Source organism: Heteronotia binoei, chromosome 2, assembly GCF_032191835.1.
Source record: "Heteronotia binoei isolate CCM8104 ecotype False Entrance Well chromosome 2, APGP_CSIRO_Hbin_v1, whole genome shotgun sequence".
Lineage (NCBI taxonomy): Eukaryota > Metazoa > Chordata > Lepidosauria > Squamata > Gekkonidae > Heteronotia > Heteronotia binoei.
Window position 1 is genome coordinate 3,390,124 of NC_083224.1, and position 26,105 is coordinate 3,416,228.

A 26,105-nucleotide genomic window follows, 5' to 3' on the forward strand; every position below is an offset into this window, starting at 1 on the left:
GTGCAGGTGGAGGAGTGGGGAATCAAGCCCGGTTCTCCCAGATAAGAGAGCTCTGGCTGACCCAAGGCCATTCCAGCAGCTGCAAGAGGAGGAGTGGGGAATCAAACCCGGTTCTCCCAGATAAGAGAGCTCTGGCTGACCCAAGCCCATTCCAGCAGGTGCAGGTGGAGGAGTGGGGAATCAAACCCGGTTCTCCCAGATAAGAGAGCTCTGGCTGACCCAAGGCCATTCCAGCAGCTGCAAGTGGAGGAGTGGGGAATCACACCTGGTTCTCCCAGATAAGAGAGCTCTGGCTGACCCAAGGCCATTCCAGCAGCTGCAAGTGGAGGAGTGGGGAATCAAACCCGGTTCTCCCAGATAAGAGCGCTCTGGCTGACCCAAGGCCATTCCAGCAGGTGCAAGTGGAGGAGGGGGGAATCAAACCCGGTTCTCCCAGATAAGAGAGCTCTGGCTGACCCAAGCCCATTCCAGCAGGTGCAGGTGGAGGAGTGGGGAATCAAACCCGGTTCTCCCAGATAAGAGAGCTCTGGCTGACCCAAGGCCATTCCAGCAGCTGCAAGAGGAGGAGTGGGGAATCAAACCCGGTTCTCCCAGATAAGAGAGCTCTGGCTGACCCAAGGCCATTCCAGCAGCTGCAAGTGGAGGAGTGGGGAATCAAACCCGGTTCTCCCAGATAAGAGCGCTCTGGCTGACCCAAGCCCATTCCAGCAGGTGCAGGTGGAGGAGTGGGGAATCAAACCCGGTTCTCCCAGATAAGAGAGCTCTGGCTGACCCAAGGCCATTCCAGCAGCTGCAAGAGGAGGAGTGGGGAATCAAACCCGGTTCTCCCAGATAAGAGAGCTCTGGCTGACCCAAGGCCATTCCAGCAGGTGCAAGTGGAGGAGTGGGGAATCAAACCCGGTTCTCCCAGATAAGAGCGCTCTGGCTGACCCAAGCCCATTCCAGCAGGTGCAGGTGGAGGAGTGGGGAATCAAACCCGGTTCTCCCAGATAAGAGAGCTCTGGCTGACCCAAGGCCATTCCAGCAGCTGCAAGAGGAGGAGTGGGGAATCAAACCCGGTTCTCCCAGATAAGAGAGCTCTGGCTGACCCAAGGCCATTCCAGCAGCTGCAAGTGGAGGAGTGGGGAATCACACCTGGTTCTCCCAGATAAGAGAGCTCTGGCTGACCCAAGGCCATTCCAGAGGGTGCAAGTGGAGGAGTGGGGAATCAAACCCGGTTCTCCCAGATAAGAGTCCGCACACTCAACCACTACACCAAACTGACACGTTCAAGCCCCTCAGTCTGGCCACGGGGAGTTGCCAGCTCTGCTCTGCTCTGATTTTGGCTCTTCTAACTGCTTTCAAACATCTGGTTATTTCTGGTGGCCTCCTCCTAACTACACCTCCCCAACATGGACAATGTAGGTAACTGGGGGTGGGGAGGGGATAAGAGGAAGTCTGGTGAACTCTCCTTCCCTGGAGGTTTTTCAACAGAGGCTAGATGGCCACCTGACAGCGATGAAGATCCTGTGAATTTAGGGGGAGGTGTTTGTGAGTTTCCTGCATTGTGCAGGGGGTTGGACTAGATGACCCTGGAGGTCCCTTCCAACTCTAGGATTCTATGAACTTCCTGACCGTTAGAGCGGTTCCTCAGTGGAACAGGCTTCCTCCTTGGGAGGTGCTGGGCTTTCCTTCCTGGGAGGTTTCTCAACAGAGATTCGATGGCCACCTGACAGCACTGAGGATCCTATGAATATAGGGGGAGGTGTTTGTGAATGTCCTGCATTGTTCAGGGGGTTGGACTAGATGACCCTGGAGATCCCTTCCAACTCTAGGATTCTATGATTCCTGACCGTTAGAGCAGTTCCTCAGTGAAACAGACTTCCTTGGGAGGTGGTGAGCTCTCCTTCCTTGGAGGTTTTTAAACAGAAGCTAGATGGCCACCTGACAGCAATGAAGATCCTGTGGATTTAGGGGGAGGTGTTTGTGAATGTCCTGCATTGTGCAGGGGGTTGGACTAGATGACCCTGGAGGTCCCTTCCAACTCTAGGATTCTATGATTCCTGACCGTTAGAGCAGTTCCTCAGTGAAACAGGCTTCCTTGGGAGGTGGTGGGCTCTCCTTCCTTGGAGGTTTTTAAACAGAAGCTAGATGGCCATCTGGCAGCAATCAAGATCCTGTGAATTTAGGGGGAAGTGTTTGTGAGTTTCCTGCGTTGTGCGGGGGGTTGGACTAGATGACCCTGGAGGTCCCTTCCAACTCTAGGATTCTATGATTCCTGACCGTTAGAGCAGTTCCTCAGTGGAACAGGCTTCCTCCTCGGGAGGTGGTGGGCTCTCCTTCCCTGGAGGTTTTTCAACAGAAGCTAGATGGCCATCTGACAGCAATGAAGATCCTGTGAATTTAGGGGGAGGTATTTGTGAGTTTCCTGCACTGTGCAAGGGGTTGGACTAGATGACCCTGAGGGGTCCCTTCCAATTCATGTCCCATTTTCCCCTCGCTGCACTGGCAGCTGCCGCCGCAATGGGGTTCCCAAAGGAAACCATTGCTGCCTTGTGGAAAAGCTCGTTCTCTGCCTTTGTGCCCCCATATGTCAAATGGGCAAAATAAAGGATTTGGGTTAGAAAGCCCTTTGCACGACAGTCCTTACCATTAATTTGAGGGACCAGGACATTGGCAGCAAAGTAGTTCGTGATAGCCTGCATCAATTGCACCTGGAGAGGAAGAAGAAATGGCCAATCGGAATGAAAGGGCTGGAAGGGGTCTGGCAAGTCATTTGCTCCTGCCCCTCCCCTTCCCTTCCCCAAAGCAAGAATTCCAACATCCCGCCCCCAAAATGTCTTTTCCTGCATGCCCAGGTCTGCTTCCAAGACAGTGAGGAGAACTCCCCACCTGGGAAAACATTCAAAGAGAAGGAATCCCCCGATATCTGGAGGTGGAATGTGCCATGGAGTTGCAGCCAACTTAGGACAACTCCATCGGGTTTTCAAGCCAAGAGACATTCAGAGGTGGTTTTGCCTTGTCTGACTCTGCATAGCAACTCTGGGCTTCCATGGTGGTCTACTTTGTGAGCTACTGGCATGAAAGTCGTGAGCTGCTGCATAAAATTAGCTTGCTCTGGGGCCATTTTTCCCCCCTGAGTTAGGACAACGACGTGTGAGCTGCAGGCTAAAAAACCGAGAGCTAGGTCACACTAAGAGCCCCGTGGCGCAGAGCGGTAAAGCTGCAGTACTGCAGTCTGAACTCTCTGCTCACGACCTGAGTTCAATCCCGGCGGAAGCTGGGTTCAGGTAGCTGGCTCGAGGTTGATTCAGTCTTCCATGTTTCTGAGGTCGGTAAAATGAGTCGCACTGCTACAGCACCAACCCCAAATCAGACTTTTCCCTGCAGCCACTGTGGCCGGACCTGCCTGTCCCGCATTGGTCTTGTCAGCCACCAGCGAGCCTGCAGCAGACGCGGACTACTGCACCCTTCTTAAATCTTCGTTCGCGAAGTCAAGCCGAGAGAGAGAGAGAGAAAATGAGTCCCCAGCTTGCTGGGGGGGGAAGCGTAGATGACTGAGAAAGGAAAGGAAAGGAAAGGAAAGGAAAGGAAAGGAAAGGAAAGGAAAGGAAAGGAAAGGAAAGGAAAGGAAAGGAAAGGAAAGGAAAGGAAAGGAAAGGAAAGGAAAGGAAAGGAAAGGAAAGATCCCCTGTGCAAGCACCAGTTGTTTCCAACTCTGGGGTGACGTTGCTTTCACAACGTTTTCACGGCAGACTTTTTTTACGGGGTGGTTTGCCCTTGCCTTCCCCAGTCCTCTACACTTTCCCCCCAGCAAGCTGGGGACTCATTTTACCGACCTCAGAAGGATATAAATCTACAGTCTTCTTCTTCTTTAGGTTAAGCTGCAGGGGTGTAGACTGGGGGTTCTGTAGGCCCCTTCCAACTTTTTCATTTAATAAACTGGACACATCCATAGAGAGCCAATCGCCTTTTGCTTCTCTCCCCTCACTTTTACACTCCCCCCTCCCCAGCAAGCTGGGTACTCATTTTACTGACCTCGGAAGGATGGAAGGCTGAGTCAACCTCGAGCCGGCTACCTGAAAGCCCCGTAAAAAAGTCTGCTATGAAAACATTGTGAAAGCAACGTCACCCCAGAGTCAGAAACGACTGGTGCTTGCCCAGGGGACGACCTTGACCTTCTTTAGCTCACGCTAACTCAGCTTAGAGGAAACACTGGATCAGACTATCCTGGGCCATCCAGGTTGGGACAAGAGACAATCAGAAGCGGTTTGCCCTTGCCTGCCTCTGCGTAGCAACGCTGGACTCTGCGTAGCAACGCTGGACTTCCATGGTGGTCTCCAATCCAAAAGCTAACCAGGGCTCCCCCTGCTTAGCTTCTGGGATCTGACATGACAGAGATCAGGCAAGCCTTGGCCTTCCAGTTTGGGGCCCAGATGTTTAGGAAGATGAAAGACCCCAAGTTGGGTAGCTCTGCCCCCTTAAGAAGTGCCCAGTGGCAGGGCCACTGCAGAAGAAGAATTGCAGATTTATACCCCGCCCTTCTCTCTGAATCAGAGACTCAGAGTGGCTCACAATCTCCTTTATCTTCCTCCTCCACAACAGACACCCTGTGAGGTAGATGAAGATATTGGATTTATATCCCGCCCTCCACTCCGAAGAGTCTCAGAGCGGCTCACAGTCTCCTTTCCCTTCCTCCCCCACAACAGACACCCTGTGAGGGAGATGAAGATATTGGATTTATATCCCGCCCTCCACTCCGAAGAGTCTCAGAGCGGCTCACGATCTCCTTTCCCGTCCTCCCCCACAACAGACACCTTGTCAGGTGGGTGGGGCTGAAAGGGTTCTCCCAGAAGCTGCCCTTTCAAGGACGACTCTGCAAGAGCTATGGCTGACCCAAGGCCATTCCAGCAGGTGCAAGTGGAGAAGAAGAAGACTGCAGATTTATACCCCACCCTTCTCCCTGAATGAGAGACTCAGAGCGGCTTACAATCTCCTATATCTTCTCCCCCCACAATAGACACCCTGTGAGGTGGGTGGGGCTGAGAGGGCTCTCACAGCAGCTGCCCTTTCAAGGACAGCCTCTGCCAGAGCTATGGCTGACCCAAGGCCATGCTAGCAGCTGCAAGTGGAGGAGTGGGGAATCAAACCCGGTTCTCCCAGATAAGAGTCCACACACTTAACCACTACACCAAACTGGCTCTCACTGGAGTCCTCCAAGGCCATGGGATCAAATATTTTCGGTAATCAAGAAGGTCTTACCGAGAAGGGACCCACGTCCGAGTGCTTCAAGGACAGCTGCAGACTGAATGAGGTAAAACAGGGTGAATGAGTTGTGTTTGGCAGGGTAACGAGGAGCCATTTACTTTGTGTGTTGGGAAACTACTACTTGTGGTAAACCCCAGAGCCCAGAGCCTGTGATTTCCCAGCCCACATTGAAAGCCTTCTGTCAGCTTGGTTCAGGGACGCCAGCAGACACAGCTGGGATCCCCCAGGAAGGTGGAAAAGGGAAATCTTTTGAGGTGAAAGTTCGAAGACCCTCTGGTGATCTGGCTCACCTGCCAACCTTCAGGGACCCGACAATCTTATTGGACTCCATAGCAGCCGTGGCCGAAATGGCGGTTGCCTGGGAAGCAGAGAGAGGCAGGCTGGGATGGCTTTCAAAGCAGTACAAAAGTCTTGTAAAATAGTTTCAGATGTGCACGTGGCACCATTTGCCAGAACTATGGAAGAGGTAGCTGAGCCCAGCGGCTGACTCTATCCCCCTTTCAGGGTCAGGCTGCAAAATCCCCCTTGGTTAAACTGTCTGCAGATTATAGAAACAGCTGTAGAATCATTTGGGGATCTCCCGTTCTCCCATAGAAGAAGAAGAAGATATTGGATTTATATCCGGCCCTCCACTCCGAAGAGTCTCAGAGCGGCTCACAATCTCCTTTCCCTTCCTCCCCCCACAACAGACACCCTGTGAGGTAGATGAAGATAGTGGATTTATATCCTGCCCTCCACTCCGAAGAGTCTCAGAGCGGCTCACAATCTCCTTTCCCTTCCTCCCCCACAACAGACACCCTGTGAGGTAGATGCAGATATTGGATTTACCAGTATATCCCGCCATCCACTCCGATGAGTCTCAGAGCGGCTCACAATCTCCTTTCCCTTCCCTCCCCCACAACAGACACCCTGTGAGGTAGATGAAGATATTGGATTTATATCCCGCCCTCCACTCCGAAGAGTCTCAGAGTGGCTCACAATCTCCTTTCCCTTCCTCCCCCACAACAGACACCCTGTGAGGTAGATGCAGATATTGGATTTATATCCCGCCCTCCACTCCAAAGAGTCTCAGAGTGGCTCACAATCTCCTTTCCCTTCCTCCCCCACAACAGACACCCTGTGAGGTAGATGAAGATATTGGATTTATATCCCGCCCTCCACTCCAAAGAGTCTAAGAGGGGCTCACAATCTCCTTTCCCTTCCTTCCCCACAACAGACACCCTGAGAGGTAGATGAAGATATTGGATTTATATCCCGCCCTCCACTCCAAAGAGTCTCAGAGCGGCTCACAATCTCCTTTCCCTTCCTTCCCCACAACAGACACCCTGAGAGGTAGATGAAGATATTGGATTTATATCCAGCCCTCCACTCCAAAGAGTCTAAGAGGGGCTCACAATCTCCTTTCCCTTCCTCCTCCACAACAGACACCCTGTGAGGTAGATGAAGATATTGGATTTATATCCCGCCCTCCACTCCAAAGAGTCTAAGAGGGGCTCACAATCTCCTTTCCCTTCCTCCCCCCAACAGACATCCTGTGAGGTAGATGAAGATATTGGATTTATATCCCGTCCTCTATTTAGCCATCGTGGCTGACAGCAACCGGGGAAGGGGGTATGAATTTGGCTGTTAGCATTGTGCATTCAACTTACCACATCGAGCACGAACAGGGGAGCCAGGGAGGAGTTGGGGAGGATGGCGAAGGCTTGGACGTCCACCGTCGGTGCAAGAGAGAGGCCTTCTGGAGCAATGGCCAGAGACGGTGGAGAGGAAGGCGAGACCTTGAGTTTCATGAGCATGTTGGGGTACAGTTTTTCAATCTGGGGAGCAGAGAACAAGATCAGCCTGTTTAAACAGCCATTTCACACCTAGAGAGGTGGGTTCTTTGGGGAGTGAAACGCTATCTTTGGAGAAGCCTGCCCCACACTTTCCTGCAGCCCTGCCTTCCTGAAACGTTGGGAGCCTGCTGGGGGACTGTTTGGGGAGGGAAAACTCGATGGTACCATCTGGTTTTCATATGGTACCATAAAGTTTTCCTCCCAGTTCGCTAGAGTGTCCGGGAAAAGAGTTTTCCTGGACGCTCCCAGAGTGGCTGGTGCGCGACATCGCCAGTGCGATGACGTCACTTCCGAGTTAATAGTAATGGGTCAATAGTAATGTACCTTCATGTTCTGTATGGGCAATGTTGTTTAGTGTATTATAAGGTGGTTGCGTGCTTGCAGGAATGCGTTAACAGTAGTAAGAGAAGTGCCTTGAGAACCATAGTTTGACTTTGCTTTGTCAAGAGTTGTTCCTCTTGCCATGTTTTATACTGTAACCAAATTGCTTGAACGCATTTTGCTTGGCTTAATTTCTCTGCGTGCTTCTCTTGGGAACTTATGAAGTAAGCTGTTTCCACTGACTTCAAGGTCAAATGCTGGGGTGGGGGGGAAGTGCAGATTAGACACCTGGGCTTGAACTAGGGTTGGACTCCAGGGGGAGCGGGAGGGGGTCTCGCCGAAACCTGGTTCCCGCTTAGGTAGGGTTGCCAAGTCCAATTTAAGAAATATCTGGGGACTTTGGGGGTGGAGCCAGGAGACTTTGGGGGTGGAGCCAGGAGACATTAGGGGTGGAGCCAAGATCAAGGCTGTGACAAGCATCATTGAACTCCAAAGGGAGTTCTGGCTATCACATTTAAAGGGACAGCACACCTTTTCAATGCCTTTCTTCCATAGGAAAAAATGAAGGATAGGGGCACCTTCTTTTGGGATTCATGGAATTGGACACCCTGGTCCAATCGTTTTGAAACTTGGGGGGTATTTTGGGGAGAGGCACTAGATGCTGTACTGAAAATTTGGTGCCTCTACCTCAAAAAACAGCCCCCCCCAGAGCCCCAGGTACTCATGGATCAATTCTCCATTATTTTCTATGGGAATAAATCTCCATAGGGAATAATAGAGTTCCCAGCAGACATTTCCCTCCCCTCCCCCCGCTTTCTGACGACCCTGAAGCAGGGGGAGGGCCTCCAAACCGGGGGATCCCCTGCCCCCAGCTGGGGATTGGCAACCCTACGCTTAGGGTTGCCAAGTCCAATTCAAGAAATATCTGGGGACTTTGGGGTGGAGCCAGAAGACTTTGGGGGCGGAGCCAGGAGACTTTGGGGGCGGAGCCAGGAGCAAGGGTGTGACAAGCATAATTGAACTCCAAGGGAGTTCTGGCCATCATAATTAAAGGGACAGCACACCTTTTGAAATGCCTTCCTTCCACAGGAAATAATGAAGGATAGGGGCACCTACTTTTGGGGCTCATAGAATTGTACCCCCTGGTCCAATCGTTTTGAAACTTGGGGGGTACTTTGGGGAGAGGCACTATATACTATACTGAAAATTTGGTGCCTCTGCCTCAAAACACAGCTCCCCCAGAGCCCCTGAAACCTCCAGATCAATTCCCCATTATAACCTATGAGAATCCATCTCCACATAGGGAGTAATGAAGTGCCCAGCAGACATTTCCTTCCCTCTCCCCCCCCCCCCTTCATTTCTGGCGACTCTGAAGCGAGGGATTGGCATCTCTGCTCAGGAGTTGCTGCCATCTTCTTCAAAGTAACACAGACACCCCATCCCAAGAGGAAGCCTTTCAACCGGAGCCTGAAGCCTCCGGAGGTGGAAAGTCACATGGTGGCTTTGGGGACGGGGCTTCCCCTGCTGGCCATCTGACTGGGGGCAGGAAGGAGCCTGGGAAAGCAGAAGAACCCCCGCTGGGACCTGGGGATTGGCAAGCCTATTCCCGCTTTTGCTTTGCCACGCTTGCCCTTGAATTGTAACGGATGGGGCGAGGGGATAGAAGGAGAGCCCCTGGGGAATGACGACAGTCTTAGCAAAGGTGGTGTACTGCCGCATGTCCTTTATGATGCCTATGGAATAAACTGCTGAATTATTTGACTGTTATTCCTTGACTCGAGGTCTTGGCATGCAATGTTTACGCACTTGGCATGCGTTATTAATGTTTATGCACAATACTTATGCAATGTTTGTGCACCTTGGCCGTGAGAAGAATTTGCTCTGGACTTTGGGAACCCAGCCCTGCACAAAGGAAGAGTAAGAAAGACTCACCTGTGGGACCAAGGATCCAAAAGAGGAAGTGTTCAGCCGCAGTTTAGACTCCCGGGGAATCTGGGGAGAGAGAAGGAAGCGTATGAGGATGGGAAGGCAGAGGCTGCTATTGGAAGAGCCCGGATCAGCCCTCAGAATTTCCTGCCAGCAGTCCAAGCTGTACTAAAACCCCAGAACCGGCATGGAAAGCAAAGACTCAGCAGTGAGACGTTCAAAGTATAGAGTCTTCTGTCCACCATCAGGATGTCTGCCCTTTGAGGCTGATAAATACTCTGAATTACAGGTACTTTGACTAGGGTTGCCAAGTTCAATTCAAGAAATATCTCGGGACTTTGGGGGTGGAGCCAGGAGACATTGGGGGCGGAGCAGGAGCAAGGGTGTGACAAACATAATTGAACTCCAAGGGAGTTCTGGCCATCACATTTAAAGGGACGGCACACCTTTTCAATGCCTTCCTTCCATAGAAAATAACGAAGGATAGGGGCACCTTCTTTTGGGGCTCATAGAATTGGACCCCCTGGTCCAATCCTTTTGAAACTTGGGAGGTATTTTGGGGAGAGGTACTAGATGCTATACTGAAAATTTGGCGCTGGGGGGGGGCGGGGTGTGCGTGCCAGATTAGGCTCTCCCCATATGATTTCAAATAGAAAAACAATTAATAGGGTTTGTAGAATCTTTCGCGCTCAAGTGCCCTGTTCTACTGGAGAAAGTTTTTCTTCCAGACGTTTCGTTCTCAGCTGCAGAGAACATCCTCAGTGGCGTTGCAGCCAGAGCAGGCGCTCTGACCTTCTTGGCTGCTGTGCATTGAGTGGGGCCAGGGCTGCTGGAGAGCTGCTATTTCTAGGCTGGAGGGGGTGTGATGAAAGGGCACATCCACAAACTAATTGCCCTTTCATCACACCCCCTCCAGCCTAGAAATAGCAGCTCTCCAGCAGCCCTGGCCCCACTCAATGCACAGCAGCCAAGAAGGTCAGAGCGCCTGCTCCGGCTGCAACGCCACTGAGGATGTTCTCCGCAGCTGAGAACGAAACGTCTGGAAGGAAAACTTTCTCCAGTAGAACACGGCACTTGAGCCCGAAAGATTCTACAAACGCTATTGATGTCATTGTGCTGGCCTGACTCATTCTCCCTCGGCAGAGCACTGTTTTTTTAAGTTGATAATTTTTTATGGCCTGCGAATGATGTTATAAATATCCATATGGCGCTTGGCAGAAAAAAGGTTCCCCATCCCTGGACTAAGCAGTAGCAATGCTTTGTTCAATAGAGCAATTAGCAGACAGCATTTATTGCCTTGCGATGCTCTCACCATCACCCTCCCATTCTGACACGTTACTGGTTTATTGGTTTCCCACGCAAATGCTATCCAGGGCAAATGTTCTTTCAGTTTGTTGACTTCACTATTCTAACTTTGTACCACTTTGCATGCTTAACCACTGCTCACCAGTTATATGTAGCTCTGCTCACTGTGCCCCATTCCATTGTCCAATGAAGGATGCAGGCATACGAAAGCTGACATTCTGAATAAAACTTGGTTTGTCTTAAAGGTGCCACTGGATCTCTACTTTGTTCTTTGTTCAAGTTGCAGAAAAGGACACGTCTGCCTCAGCAGATTTTGACATCCGATGCATGTTCACACCCAAACCCACTTTTTTGCAAATGAAAGCCTGGACGATTCGGTGGGGAAGAGTGTTTTCTAGAAGGGGAAGAAATCTCCCCCTTGAAGCAAGGTGGGCCTTTGAGCTTTGGCCAGTTCTGCTCACCTGGCGGCCACTCCTTACCATGTCATCCGTGATGTCGTAGGTCAGAGCGCCCGCTTGGTAGTAGACGTAGCCGGCTGTGTTGAAGAGGTAACTGGAGACGCCAAAGTAAAGCATGCGGTCATGATCCACGGGGAAAGACAAGGCTGGTGGTGAGAAGGGAGCAGCAGAGCGATGGTCGAGGGAGAAGAATTCACCCTGAGGAGAAAGAAGATATTGAAGATATTGGATTTCTATCCCGCCCTCCACTCCGAAGAGTCTCAGAGTGGCTCACAATCTCCTTTACCTTCCTCCCCCACAACAGACACCCTGTGAGGTGGGTGGGGCTGGAGAGGGCTCTCACAGCAGCTGCCCTTTCAAGGACAACCTCTGCCAGAGCTATGGCTGACCCAAGGCCATGCCAGCAGGTGCAAGTGGAGGAGTGGGGAATCAAACCCGGTTCTCCCAGATAAGAGTCCGCACACTTAACCACTACACCAAACTGGAAGCAGAAAGAGATTACGGAAAGAGATTACGGAAGAGAAAGAGATTACGGAAGCAGAAAGAGATTACGGAAGGTTGGGGGAAGCTGTCTGATAGGCTAAACAGCCCCTGGATTTCTGTTTCAAGGGTCAGGCCAGGCAATCTTGAAATAAGAGATAGATTTTCTAAAAATTCAACAACACCTTAAACATTCAAGCCTAAATTCCAAAGAGCCAGCTTGGTGTACTGGTGAAGAGCAGTGGACTCTAATCTGGAGAACCAGGTTCGATTCCCCCCCTCCTCCTCCACAAGCAGCCAGCTGGGTGGACTTGGGTTAGTCCTAGTTCTCTCAGAGCTGTTCCTCTCAAGAGCAGTTCTCTCAGAACTCTCTCAGCCTCACCTGCCTCACAGGGAGTCTGTTGTGGGGAGGAGGAGAAGGAGGAGACGGAGGAGGAGGAGAAGAGAAGGAGGAGAAGGAGGAGGAGAAGAAGAAGAAGGAGAAGAAGGAGGAGGAAAAGAAGGAGAAGAAGGAGGAGGAGAAGGAGAAGAAAGAGGAGAAGGAGGAGGAGAAGGAGGAGAATAAAAGGAGGAGGAGGAGGTGGGGGAGGAGAAGGAGGAGGAGAAGGAGAAGAAGGAAGAGGAAGCGATGAAGAAGAAGACCGTAGTTTTATACCCCACCCTTCTCTCTGAAACAGAGTCTCAGAGCAACTTACAATCTCCTTTATCTCCTTCCCTCACAACAGACACCCTGTGAGGTAGGTGGGACTGAGAGAGCTCTCATGAAAGCTGCCCTTTCAAGGACAACTCCTGCGAGAGCTATGGCTGACCCAAAGCCATTCCAGCCAGGGCCAGATCTAGGGGGGGCAAAGGGGGGTGCCTGCCCTGGGTGCCGACGGAGGGGGGGGCACCAAATTGAGTATGAAGTCCATTGTGTTCTATGGGACCATAAGAGAGAATTAAAAAGCATCACTTTTTAATTTTGCTTCCCCTCAACAAGCATGTAGATCCAATGCACAGCAGCCAAGAAGGTCTGAGCGCCTGCTCCGGCTGCAACGCCACTGAGGATGTTCTCCGCAGCTGAGAACGAAACGTCTGGAAGGAAAACTTTCTCCAGTAGAACACAGCACTTGATCCCGAAAGATTCTACAAACCCTAATGATGTAGATCCAGCAGCTGGAGGAGTGGGGAATCGAACCTGGTTCTCCCAGATAAGAGTCTGCACACTTCACCAAACTGGGAAGAAGAAGAAGAAGAAGAAGAAGAAGAAGAAGAAGAAGAAGAAGAAGAAGAAGAAGAAGAAGAAGAAGAAGAAGAAGAAGAAGAAGAAGAAGAAGAAGAAGAAATTGGATTTATACCCCATCCTTCGCTAACCAAAGGAGTCTCAGAGTGGCTTACAAATCTCCATTCCCTTCCTCTCCCCACAACAGGGGGAAAGGGAGGGGAAGAATAAAGGAAATTGCAACTCAATCAAGAGGACCCCCACGGAGGCTACTCAAGAGAAAAGCAGGCCATGGCAACCCACCCCTTCCTCCCCACAGCCCCCTCCTCTTTCCCTACCTTCAGATCCAGATCCAGGCAATCGCTTGTGGCAACAGGGGGACCAACGAGGGAGTAGTCGATCCCGGACACCCGGTCGATCTTTGCCGTGACTGCAAGACAGAAGAGGAAGTCAGAGGACTGTCCCCCGGGCTGTGTGGCTCTTGGTTCCCCCAAATATCTTCAGAGTGTGGCGCTAAAGAACCGAGAGGTGCTCTCAAGGTGGTCGAGTGGTCCTTCCCTCCTTGTCTTCTTTGGCCCCGAGGATAATTTCAAGGGAAAGGCCTGCTTTGTCGGAAAGATGCAAGTAATCAACTAGGCTGTTCATGCAAAACCTGCAGGAGCCTTGGGCCAAAGTCCTCTCCTCTGTGGTTTAGGCCCACTCCTGCAGCTGAAGACGGGGCCCGGGGGTCTTTTGCCTCCAAAGAACATGGCTGGGTCAGCCTGTGGGACATAACATGAAAGAGGATCTCCAAATTCTGGCTAGGAAGGAGGTTCAGAAAGGGAAGAAGAAGAAGAAGAAGAAGAAGAAGAAGAAGAAGAAGAAGAAGAAGAAGAAGAAGAAGAAGAAGAAGAAGAAGAAGAAGAAGAAGAAGAAGAAGAAGAAGAAGAAGAAGAAGAAGAAGAAGATGATGATGATGATGATGATGATGATGATGATGATGATGATGATGATGATGATGATGATGATGATGATGATGATATTGGATTTATATCCCGCCCTCCACTCCGAAGAGTCTCAGAGCGGCTCACAATCTCCTTTCCCTTCCTCCCCCACAACAGACACCCTGTGAGGTAGATGAAGATATTGGATTTATATCCCGCCCTCCACTCCAAAGAGTCTCAGAGCGGCTCACAATCTCTTTTCCCTTCCTCCCCCACAACAGACACCCTGTGAGGTAGATGAAGATATTGGATTTATATCCTGTCCTCCACTCCGAAGAGTCTCAGTGCGGCTCACAATCTCCTTTACCTTCCTCCCCCACAACAGACACCCTGTGAGGTGGGTGGGGCTGGAGAGCGCTCTCACAGCAGCTGCCCTTTCAAGGACAACCTCTGCCAGAGCTATGGCTGACCCAAGGCCATGCTAGCAGGTGCAAGTGGAGGAGTGGGGAATCAAACCCGGTTCTCCCAGATAAGAGTCCGCACACTTAACCACACTACACCAAACTGGCTCTCTATATTCTCCATAAGGTTGCCAATTCCCATGTGGGTAGCAAGGGAGCCCCTAAGGGTTCTGTGACTAAACCGGCCTCCAAAATGCTCAACAAAATTCTCATTAAAGTTTATAACAGAAACAGAAACAAACACTTAGAGCCATAAATTGTACATAAGATGAAATCATACAATATGCATGGTCCTTAGAAAGGACAAAATAGGTGAAGTTCTATAATATGCACAGTCTTTCTTGGGACCAGTACGCCTTCAAATGGTTTCAACCAAGAACTGGCAAGATAGAGTCTTCTTCACAGATCAAACTGCTGTAGAAAACATCACTTACATTGCACTTGAAGGATTGAGTTCCATTGTCAATTCTGTAATTTTTTGCATTAAGCCTGTGGAAGCTTCAGAGAAACGGAGGCAGAGAGGCGCCGCCTTCGTAGCTGTCTGCTACTGCTGGCTTTTTTTCTGCAGCAGTTTGATTCGTGAAGAAGACTCTACTTTGCCAGTTCTTGGTTGTAACCATTTGAAGGAGTACTGGTCCCAAGAAAGGCTGTGCATATTGTATGACTTCATCTTATGTACAATTGATTGCTCTAAGTGTTTGTTTATGTTTCTGTTATAAACTTTAATGAGAATTTGGTTGAGCATTTTGGAGGCCGCTTTAGTCACAGAACCCTTAGGGGCTCCCCTGCTAGTCATTTATCTGTGATTCTCTATTGTTATTGGGTTACTTAATTCCCATGTGGGAGCAGGAGATGCCTCAGTTAGGAGGCCCTCCCCCCGCTTCAGGGTCATCAGAAATGTCTTCTGGGAGCGCTAGTATTCCCTATGGAGACCAATTCCCATAGGGTATAATGAAGAATTGATCCGTGGGTATCTGGGGCTCGCGGGGGGCTGTTTTTTGAAGCAAAGGCACCACATTTGCAGCATAGCATCCGATGCCTCTCCCCAAAAGACCTTCCAAGTTTCAAAAAGATTGGCCCAGGGGGTCCGATTCTATCAGCCCCACAGAAGGTGCCCCTATCCTTCATTATTTCCAGTGGAGGGAAGGCATTTAAGAACATAAGAGAAGCCATGCTGGATCAGGTCAATGGCCCATCCAGTCTAACAATCTGGGTCACACAGTGGCCAAGATATATATACACACATATATATGTATATATATACACACACACACACACTGTGGCTAATAGCCCTGATGGACCTCTGCTCCATATTTTTATCCAATCCCCTCTTAAAGCTGGCTATGCTTGTAGCCGCCACCACTTCCTGTGGCAGTGAATTCCACATGTTAATCACCCTTTGGTGTAAAGAAGGACTTCCTTTTATCCATTTTAACCCGACTGCTCAGCAATTTCATTGAATGCCCACGAGTTCTTGTATTGTGAGAAAGGGAGAAAAGTATTTCTTTCTCTACTTTCTCCATCCCATGCATAATCTTGTAAACCTCTATCATGTCACCCCGCAGTCTCCAAGCTAAAGAGCCCCAAGCGTTTCTCCAAGCTAAAGAGCCCCAAACATTTCAGGCTTTCTTCATAGGGAAAGTGTTCCAAACCTTTAATCATTCTAGTTGCCCTTTTCTGGACTTTCTCCAATGCTATAATATCCTTTTTGAGGTGCGGCAACCAGAACTGCACACAGTACTCCAAATGAGACCGCACCATCGATTATACTGGGGCATTATGATACTGGCTGATTTGTTTTCAATTCCTTTCCTAATAATTCCCAGCATGGTGTTGGCCTTTTTTATTGCAAACGCACACTGTCTTGACATTTTCAGTGAGTTGTCTACCACGACCCCAAGACCTCTCTCTTGGTCAGTCTCTGCCAGTTCACACCCCATCAACTTGTATTTGTAGCTGGGATTCATGGCCCCAATGTGCATTACTTTGCACTTGGCCACTTTAAAAGGTGTGCAGTGGTCCCTTTCAATATGATGGCCAGAACTCCCTTTGGGGTTCAATTAGGCTTGTCACACCCTTGCTCCTGGCTCCACCCTCAATGACTCCTGGCTCCACCCAAGTCCCCAGGTATTTTTTGTATTAGACCTGGCAACTGAAGTTCTCCACAATGATCCCACTGCCAAGAACCAAAAGTGCCCTCCTCTCTCAGCAGAAGGGCAGAAGACACAGGGTCCCTCCACCTTCTCCAAGGCTACAGAAGCCAGATAGAGAGACAGGGCAGGGTGTGGAGTCCTGGTCCACCTGTCTTGCAAGGACACTCCTTCCTCCTGCTGGCCTAAGGCTTGTTCCTGTCCTTGTCTGGGATACCCCTTACCTGGCAGAGTCTGCAGATAGGGCTCTAGTTCGGAGCTGACAGAGCTGGAGACCTCTTTGCAGACCTGTGAGAGAGAGCAGGGAGAACATAAGAACATAAGAGAAGCCATGTTGGATCAGGCCAGTGGCCCATCCAGTCCAACACTCTGTGTCACATAAGAACATAAGAGAAGCCATGTTGGATCAGGCCAGTGGCCCATCCAGACCAACACTCTGTGTCACATAAGAACCTAAGAGAAGCCCTGTAGGATCAGGCCAGTGGCCCCTCCAGTCCAACACTCTGTGTCACACAGTGGCCAAAAAAACAAGTGCCATCAGGAGGTCCACCAGTGTGGTTAGAAGCCTTCCCACTGTGCCCCCCCCCCAAGCACAAGAATACAGAGCATCACTGCCCCAGACAGAGAGTTCCAACAATACACTGTGGCTAATAGCAACTGATGGACCTCTGCTCCATATAAGAACATAAGAGAAGCCATGCTGGATCAGGCCAATGGCCCATCCAGTCCAACACTCTGTGTCACATAAGAACATAAGAGAAGCCCTGTTGGATCAGGCCAGTGGCCCTCCAGTCCAACACTCTGTGTCACATAAGAACATAAGAGAAGCCATGTTGGAAACACACTGTGGCTAATAGCCACTGATGGACCTCTGCTCCATATTTTTATCTAAACCCCGCTATGCTTGTGGCCACCACCACCTCCTGTGGCAGTGAATTCCACATGTTAATCACTCTTTGGGTGAAGAAGGACTTTCTTTTATCCGTTTTAACCTGTCTGCTCAGCAATTTCATCAAATGCCCACGAGTTCTTGTATTGTGAGAAAGGGAGAAAAGTCCTTCTTTCTCTACTTTCTCCGTCCCATGCCTAATCTTGTAAACCTCTATCATGTCACCCTGCAGTCGACGTTTCTCCAAGCTAAAGAGCCCCAAGCATTTCAACCTTTCTTCACAGGGAAAGTTTTCCAACTCTTTAATCATTCCAGTTGCCCTTTTCTGCACTTTTCCAACGCTATAATATCCGTGCTGGTAAACATCTGTCTCTCTGGCAGGAGAGTGGCACCCAGCAATTCTAGGTCACTGGCCACGGTACTCAATGCAGTGGGGATCCAGGATCAGATCCAGCTTGCTTCATATGTGCCGAATCGATGGAAACCAGCAAGGCACTTTGTGGGGATATTATTAGCTGCTCGAAGTTGCCGTTTCCGTCACAAAAGAGTTAAATTGACGTTTGTACGTTTGCTTGTCTATTTTCGCTGAGAGGCAATAATCAAACTGAGTAGGATGGGTTTATCGGCTTAGGGAAGAAACAAAGAAATATGGACAGGGTTATTTTTTGTAGTCTATCCTTAATTTCCTACTAAATTTAGATGTTTATAGTATTAAATGGCATTTCCTTTTATAATATAATTGTATTGTATGGCTGTGAGAGTTGGGCCATAATGAAGGCCGAAGACAGAAGAATAGATGCTTTTGAGATGTGGCGCTGGAGAAGAATCTTGAGAGTCCTTTGGACTGAAGCTCAAATACTTTGGCCACCGAATGAGAAGGGAGCACTTGCTGTTGCTGGGAAAGACATCACCCTGCCAACAAAAGCCCATATAGTCAAAGCGATGGTATTCTCAGTAGTAATGTATGGCTGTGAGAGCTGGACCATAAGGAAGGCTGAGCGCAGAAGAACAGATGCTTTTGAGCTGTGGTGCTGGAGAAGACTCTTGAGAGTCCCTTGGACTGCAAGAAGATCCAGTCAGTCAGTCCTAATGGAAATCAACCCAGACTGTTGCCGTCCCCTTCTTCTTTTGCCTTCTGTCTTTCCCAGCATCAGGGTCTTCTCCAGGGAGTGCCCCCTTCTCATTTGGGAGCCAAAGTATTTGAGCTTCAGCATCTGTTCTTCCAGGGAACAGCCAGGGCTGATTTCCCTTTGGACTGACTGACTGGATCTTCTTGCAGTCCAAGGGATTCTCAAGAGTCTTCTCCAGCACCACAGCTCAAAAGCACGTATTCTTCTGCGCTCGGCCTTCCTTATGGTCCAACTCTCACAGCCATACATTACTACTGGGAATATCATTGCTTTGACTATATGGACTTTTGTTGACAGGGTGATGTCTTTCCCAGCATCAGGGTTTTCTCTAGTGAGTGCTCCCTTCTCATTTGGGAGCCAAAGTATTGGAGCTTCAGCTTCAGCATCTGCCCTTCCAGGGAACAGTCTGGGTTGATTTCCCTTTGGACTGACTGATTAGATCTTCTTGCAGTCCAAGGGATTCTCAAGAGTCTTCTCCAGCACCACAGCTCAAAAGCATCTATTCTTCTGCACTCAGCCTTCCTTATGGTCCAGCTCTCACAGCCATACATTACTACCGGGAATACCATCGCTTTGACTACACGGACTTTTGTTTGCAGGGTGATGTCTCTACTTTTTATTCTACTGCCCAGGTTCTCCATAGCTGTCCTCCCAAGGAGCAAACGTCTTTTAATTTCATGGCTACAGCCACCATCTGCAGTGATCTCGGATCCCAGGAATGCGAAGTCTGTCACTGCCTCCATGTCTTCCCCTTCTATTTGCCAAGGTGTGATGGGGCCAGATGCCATGAGCTTAGTTTTTTCGATGTTGAGTTTCAAGCCTACTTTTGCGCTCTCCTCTTTCCCCCTCAACAAGAGGCTCTTTAGGTCCTCTTTGCTTTGCTGTCCGCTAGATGGCACCAAATCCAGACAGTTCACCTGCAGGTGGTGTTCAAACGCTGTCTGTTTTTATTTGAGAGTCAGCGATTGTCACCAGTCTTCCCTGCGCCCTCAGACGCAGCAGCCGGTGCCAAAGAGCCATGTAGCAATTATTGCAAACAGCCGGTCTACATGTGCTGGCCCAGGCTGCCTGCCAGCCGGCTTTTATGAGGAGCAAAAGATGCCTCTGTTGGAGGCGGCCCCCTCCCTTAGAGAAAGGCCTGCCTAATCAGGGGCGTGCATTTCTGCCCCAGCTGTGCCAGCATCTTCCCAGCTAAAAGGCCTTCTTGAATTGGGGTGGGCTGGTTTGATTTGTGAGGCCCCAAACACAGCAGTGCCCATTCCATAAACTTAAAAAGATGGTCCCGTGCGCAAGCACCAATCGTTTCCAACTGAACATATGAAGCTGCCTTATACTGAAACAGACCCTTGGGCCATCAAAGTCAGACCCTTGGGCCATCGTCTTCTCAGACTGGCAGTGGCTCTCCAGGGTCTCAAGCTGAGGTTTTTCACACCTATTTGCCAGGACCCTTTTTTGGAGATGCCAGGGATTGAACCTGGGACCTTCTGCTTACCAAGCAGGTGCTCTAGCACTGAGCCACCGTCCCTCTGGGGTGACGTCACATCATGACGTTTTCACGGCAGACTTTTTACAAGGTGGTTTGCCCTTGCCTTCCCCAGTCATCTACACTCCCCCCCCCCCAGCAAGCTGGGGACTCCTTTGACCGACCTCGGAAGGATGGAAGGCTGAGTCAACCTCGGGCCGGCTACCTGAACGCAGCTTCTGCCAGAATCGAACTCAGGTCCTGAGCAGAGTTTAGGACTGCAGTACTGCAGCTTTACCTCTCTGTGCCACGGGGCTCTTTCAGTCTATAAACTTAGGGGGAGGGATTTGTGAAGTTCCTGCATTGGGCAGGGGGTTGGACTCGATGACCTTGGGCGTCCCTTCCAATTCTATGATTCTATGAACACCTGTTTCAGTGACGTGAGCAAGGAGCAAACAGACTTGTCAGCTGTGGTTGAGCAGGGAAGGGAGTTCGGAGTATGGGGCGGTTGTGGGGATTCTGGGGCCCTGGGCAAAAGTCCAAGATGGGACCCAGAATTACTGCTCGCACTTGGTCCAAGCAAAGGGCAGCTGCCCCAAGTGGGGTGGGCACAACCCCAGCCATGTCAGCAAGCAGCCAGGCCAGTGGGGGGAGCCGTCCCCATGGCAATGCATCGCTCCCCCCCCCGCCCCGTCACCTGGCCCTTTCTGGCACTCTGGGTCTTCATTCCTTCCTTGCCTGGGGGGGGGGAGTCCCTCCCCATCTCTCAGGCAGTGGCACAGCTTAGACAGCTTCACGATTGGATCAACATCTGGAGCAGAGGTCCATCAGCGGCTATGAGCCACAATCTATTGATGGAACTCTCTATCTGGGGTGGTGATGCTCTTTATTCTTGGTGCTTGTGGGGGGGGGGGAGTGGGAGAGCTTCTAGTGTCCTGGCCCCACTGATGGACTACCTGATGGCCCTTGGGTTTTTTGGCCGCTGTGTGACACAGAATGTTGGACTGGATGGGCCACTGGCCTGATCCAGCATGGCTTCTCTTATGTTCTTATGTCTGGGGCAGTGATGCTGTGTATTCTTGGTGCTTGTGGGGGGACAGTGGGAGGACTTCTAGTGTCCTGGCCCCACTGGTGGACCTCTTGATGGCACCTGGGGTTTTTTGGCCACTGTGTGACACAGAGTGTGGGACTGGATGGGTCATTGGCCTGATCCAGCATGGCTTCTCTGATGTCCTTATGTCCAGGGCAGTGATGCTCTGTATTCTTGGTGCTTGAGGGGAAGCACAAGGGAGGGCTTCTAGTGTCCCGGTCCCACTGGTGGACCTCCTGATGGCACCTGGGTTTTTTTGGGCCATTGTGTAACACAGAGCGTTGGACTGGATGGACCATTGGCCTAATCCAACATGGCTTTTCTTATGTGACACAGAGCGTTGGACTGGATGGACCATTGGCCTGATCCAACAGGGCTTCTCTTATGTTCTTATGTGACACAGAGTGTTGGACTGGACGGACCATTGGCCTGATCCAACAGGGCTTCTCTTATGTTCTTATGTGACACAGAGTGTTGGACTGGAGGGGCCATTGGCCTGATCCAACAGGGCTTCTCTTATGTTCTTATGTGACACAGAGTGTTGGACTGGAGGGGCCATTGGCCTGATCCAACAGGGCTTCTCTTATGTTCTTATGTGATACAGAGTGTTGGACTGGATGGACCATTGGCCTGATCCAACAGGGTTTCTCTTATGTTCTTATGTGACACAGAGTGTTGGGCTGGAGGGGCCATTGGCCTGACCCAACAGGGCTTCTCTTCTGTTCTTATGTGACACAGAGTGTTGGACTGGAGGGGCCACTGGCCTGATTCAACAGGGCTTCTCTTATGTTCTTATGTGACACAGAGTGTTGGACTGGATGGGCCACTGGCCTGATCCAACAGGGCTTCTCTTATGTTCTTATGTGACACAGAGTGTTGGACTGGAGGGGCCACTGGCCTGATCCAACAGGGCTTCTCTTATGTTCTTATGTGACACAGAGTGTTGGACTGGAGGGGCCACTGGCCTGATCCAACAGGGCTTCTCTTATGTTCTTATGTGACACAGAGTGTTGGACTGGATGGGCCACTGGCCTGATCCAACAGGGTTTCTCTTATGTTCTTATGTGACACAGAGTGTTGGACTGGAGGGGCCACTGGCCTGATCCAACAGGGCTTCTCTTACGCTCTTAGTGGGCAACTCTGACTGAGAGCAAGGATCTGCCTTGCTATCAGGCCGCTTTGTATGTTCATGAGAACCTTTTGAAGTTAGTATCATCATGCCCCTGTATAAATCGATGGTGCGGTCTCATTTGGAGTACTGTGTGCAGTTCTGGTCGCTGCACCTCAAAAAGGATATTATAGCATTGGAGAAAGTCCAGAGAAGGGCAACTAGAATGATTAAAGGGCTGGAGCACTTTCCCTATGAAGAAAGGTTGAAACGCTTGGGACTTTTTAGCTTGGAGAAACGTCGACTGCGGGGTGACATGATAGAGGTTTACAAGATAATGCATGGAATGGAGAAAGTAGAGAAAGAAGTACTTTTCTCCCTTTCTCACAATACAAGAACTCGTGGGCATTCGATGAAATTGCTGAGCAGACAGGTTAAAACGGATAAAAGGAAGTACTTCTTCACCCAAAGGGTGATTAACATGTGGAATTCACTGCCACAGGAGGTGGTGGCGGCCACAAGTATAGCCACCTTCAAGAGGGGTTTAGATAAAAATATGGAGCACAGGTCCATCAGTGGCTATTAGCCACAGTGTATGTGTGTATATAACATTTTTTGCCACTGTGTGACACAGAGTGTTGGACTTGATGGGCCGTTGGCCTGATCCAACATGGCTTCTCTTATGTTCTTATGTGACACAGAGTGTTGGACTGGATGGGCCATTGGCCTGATCCAACAGGGTTTCTCTTATGTTCTTATGTGACACAGAGTGTTGGGCTGGAGGGGCCATTGGCCTGACCCAACAGGGCTTCTCTTCTGTTCTTATGTGACACAGAGTGTTGGACTGGAGGGGCCACTGGCCTGATCCAACAGGGCTTCTCTTATGTTCTTATGTGACACAGAGTGTTGGACTGGATGGGCCACTGGCCTGATCCAACAGGGCTTCTCTTACGCTCTTAGTGGGCAACTCTGACTGAGAGCAAGGATCTGCCTTGCTATCAGGCCGCTTTGTATGTTCATGAGAACCTTTTGAAGTCCACCCCACCCCCCTCCATTGGCTTTACCTGGTCCTCCATGGACTTCCTGAAGGCGGACTCAATTTTGCTGGTAAAGAGATGGTACAACCAGCTGTGGAAAGACAGGAAACATAGTATGTATTGGGCGGAAGGGGGCGGTTCCAGCTCAGCAGTCCAAAGAAGGTGCCCCTCTGTCCATCAAAGTCAGTCTTGTCTACTCAGACTGGCAGGGGCTCTCCAGGGTCTCAAGCTAAGGTTTTTCACACCTATTTGCCTGGCCCCTTTTAGTTGGAGATGCCGGGGGATTGAACCTGGGCCCAAGCAGATGCTCTACCACAGAGCCACCATCCCTCCCACTCAGAGGTCATTTTGTAGAAAAAGAGGTGCTGGAGCTCATTAGCACGACTCATTTGCCTCCGCCACACAGCCCTGACCTCACCGGGAGGTGCGCTCAATGAGATCAGCTCAGCATCCGCCTTAAAAATGCTTCCGGGATGATCATCGTCATCCTAAAACCTGACTCCCATCGTACTTTTAAAATTGCGTCCTCCTATGTGGACTTCGTCCACGGGGTCGCAAAGAGTCGGACTCGACTGTGCGACTGAACAACAAAAACGCGGCCACCGTGGCACGAGGAAGATTTCCATCTCTCCGCTTTCTGTGTTTTGGTTATTCCCCCCCCTTTTTTTTTGTGGGGATAAAAATATTCGAAAGTTTTTCCGCTCTGAAGAGTTCGGCAAAATGCTCATATATTAGCATCGACATCAGCTAACAGAAATACAATCTTCTCGGGATCTGAATAGGTGTGTAGATTAGTTAATATCCCGGAGAGAATTTCTACCCTGGGTTGAGCGTACAATGGACAGGTAAAAATGTAATGAGGTAAATCCTCACTCACGGGAAAGCCACAGATACAAAGACGCTGTTCCTTAGGGATTTTACTATAACGGCCAGTGAGCACTGCCGTCGGCATTGTTTCAAAGCGCAAGGATGTGAAGGCAACTCTGAGGTTGTGGTTAGCTATTCTAACCAAGTAGGGAGACCTAAAATGATCATGCTTAAATAGTTTAAACCAAAGTGCTGACTGACATTTTAAAATTGAATGTCTGTCTAACGTGGCATCGCACTTAAATATCCCGTCTCTGAGATGTCGATTGTCTACTGAGACAGCAAGAAGGTCATCAGGAATGGAATATTTCACAAGTAAATTGTTAAAGAAGCTAAGGCGCTCTGGAACTTTAGATAACAATAAATTAAAAGCCAATTGACTGAACGAGTCAGATGTGGTCGGTCTGTTATTTTTCCAGGCTTTTAAAACAGCAAGATGTACCCATGCCCTTAGGGAAGGAAGGCCAGATTCTGCTCTCGTCAGGGCAAAAAGCTCATAGGGGGGGGGTTGAACAACGGAGCCCAGAAGCAAATCTTCGAGGAGGGAGATAAGAAAGAAAGAACACGATGAAATTTAGAGGTTTCGGAGCTCCGTTCCCGTGAGCTCCTGCCCCAAACGAGGGCCGCTACTGCTCAAAATGGACCAGGCCAAATCCAATACTTCTTCTCACAGGTCTCTCTCCTAAAAACGATAATATCATCCAAACCCAAAAGCAAAGTCAAGTCAAGTTTAAACAACTTATTAGAGGCCCTGAAGGCAGGAGACAATCAGAGTTGGTTGGCCATTGCCTGCCCTTGTGTGGCAGCCCGGGAATCCCTCAGTGGTCTCCCATCCAGATACAAACCTGGGTTGACTCTGCTTAGCTTCCAAGATCTGCGGAGATCCAGCTAGCCTGGGCCATCCAAATTTCGGCAAATAAATGGAAGAAGAAGAAGAGATTGGATTTATAACCCACCCTTTGCTAGCCAAAGGAGTCTCAGAGTGGATTACAATCTCCTTTCCCTTCCCCTCCCCACAACAGATACCCTGTGAGGCAGGTGGGGCTGAAAGAGCTCTGACAGAAACTGCTTTTGAGCAGAACAGCCTCGAGAGAACTTGTGGCTGACCCAAATAGGTCACATCAACTGGTGTATGTTGAGGGGTGGGAAATCAAGCTTGGTTCTCCCAGATAGGAATCTGTGCACTTAACCACTATGGCTGACCCGAGGCCATTCCAGCAGCTGCAAGACGAGGAGTGGGGAATCCAACTTGGTTCTCCCAGATAAGAATCTGCGCACTTCACCACTATGGCTAACCCAAGGCCATTCCAGCAGCTGCAAGCCAAGGAGTGGGGAATCAAACTTGATTCTCCCAGATAAGAATCTGCGCACTTTACCACTATGGCTGACCCAAGGCCATTCCAGCAGCTGCAAGCCAAGGAGTGGGGAATCAAACTTGGTTCTCCCAGATAAGAATCTGTGCACTTTACCACTATGGCTGACCAAAGGCCATTCCAGCAGCTGCAAGCCAAGGAGTGGGGAATCAAACTTGGTTCTCCCAGATAAGAATCTGTGCACTTAACCACTACATCAAACTGGTTCTCACAGCTTACTGTTGCCTGTCCCAGGAGGGGCTGTGGCTCTGTGGTAAAACCCGTTTGGCGTGCAAAAGTTTCCGTGTTCAATCCCCGGCATCTCCAGCTAAAGGATTTGGCAGTAGGCGATATGAGTAGCAACACTGGACTTTCTCAGTGGTCTCCCACCCAAGTCCTAAACCAGGCCCAACGTGCTTAGCTTCTGAGATCAGGTGAGATCCAGCTATCCTGGGCCATCTAAGCCAGGGCCAGGTCAACATACATACCTCCGCTTGCCATAAATGTGCACTCGGAGATTGGCGATGTGGGCACTGCACTCAGAGGTGGAAGCAGTGGGCTTCCCGGCAGAATCGTTGCCCAGCCTCAAACCCACGGAGATGGAGATTCCCTCGACCTTCAGGTCAAATGAGCCGTGGTCACTTCTGTTTGGAGACACCAAGCAACAAAGGATTTTCACGAGCAGAAGAGCAGAGCTGGCCTAGCTGGGAAAACAAGCTAGAACAATGGAAGGGTACAGGGTCACCCACGAGCGAGCCAGGGGCCTCTCCTCATTCCCAGCAGAAACGTAGAGCTGGGAGGAACCTCAGGGGTCATCTAGTCTAACCCCCTGTGCAAGGCAGGAAATTCACAACTACCCCCCT

At 50.2% G+C, this 26,105-nt stretch overlaps 1 protein-coding gene across 1 annotated transcript in view; it reads right to left on the bottom strand.

Annotated features, from left to right (window-relative positions):
* Nucleotides 1-26,105, bottom strand: part of LOC132591068 (bactericidal permeability-increasing protein-like) — a 50,179-nt gene that overhangs the window by 7,030 nt on the left and 17,044 nt on the right. The window contains exons 4-13 of the mRNA XM_060263957.1: nt 25,731-25,886; nt 23,051-23,114; nt 16,532-16,595; nt 13,112-13,203; nt 11,114-11,290; nt 9,336-9,395; nt 6,897-7,064; nt 5,538-5,605; nt 5,242-5,284; nt 2,630-2,693 (exon numbers count right to left, since the gene is read on the bottom strand). Of these exons, the coding sequence (XP_060119940.1) occupies nt 2,630-2,693; nt 5,242-5,284; nt 5,538-5,605; nt 6,897-7,064; nt 9,336-9,395; nt 11,114-11,290; nt 13,112-13,203; nt 16,532-16,595; nt 23,051-23,114; nt 25,731-25,886 (956 nt within the window). The remainder of the gene's footprint in view (nt 1-2,629; nt 2,694-5,241; nt 5,285-5,537; nt 5,606-6,896; nt 7,065-9,335; nt 9,396-11,113; nt 11,291-13,111; nt 13,204-16,531; nt 16,596-23,050; nt 23,115-25,730; nt 25,887-26,105) is intronic.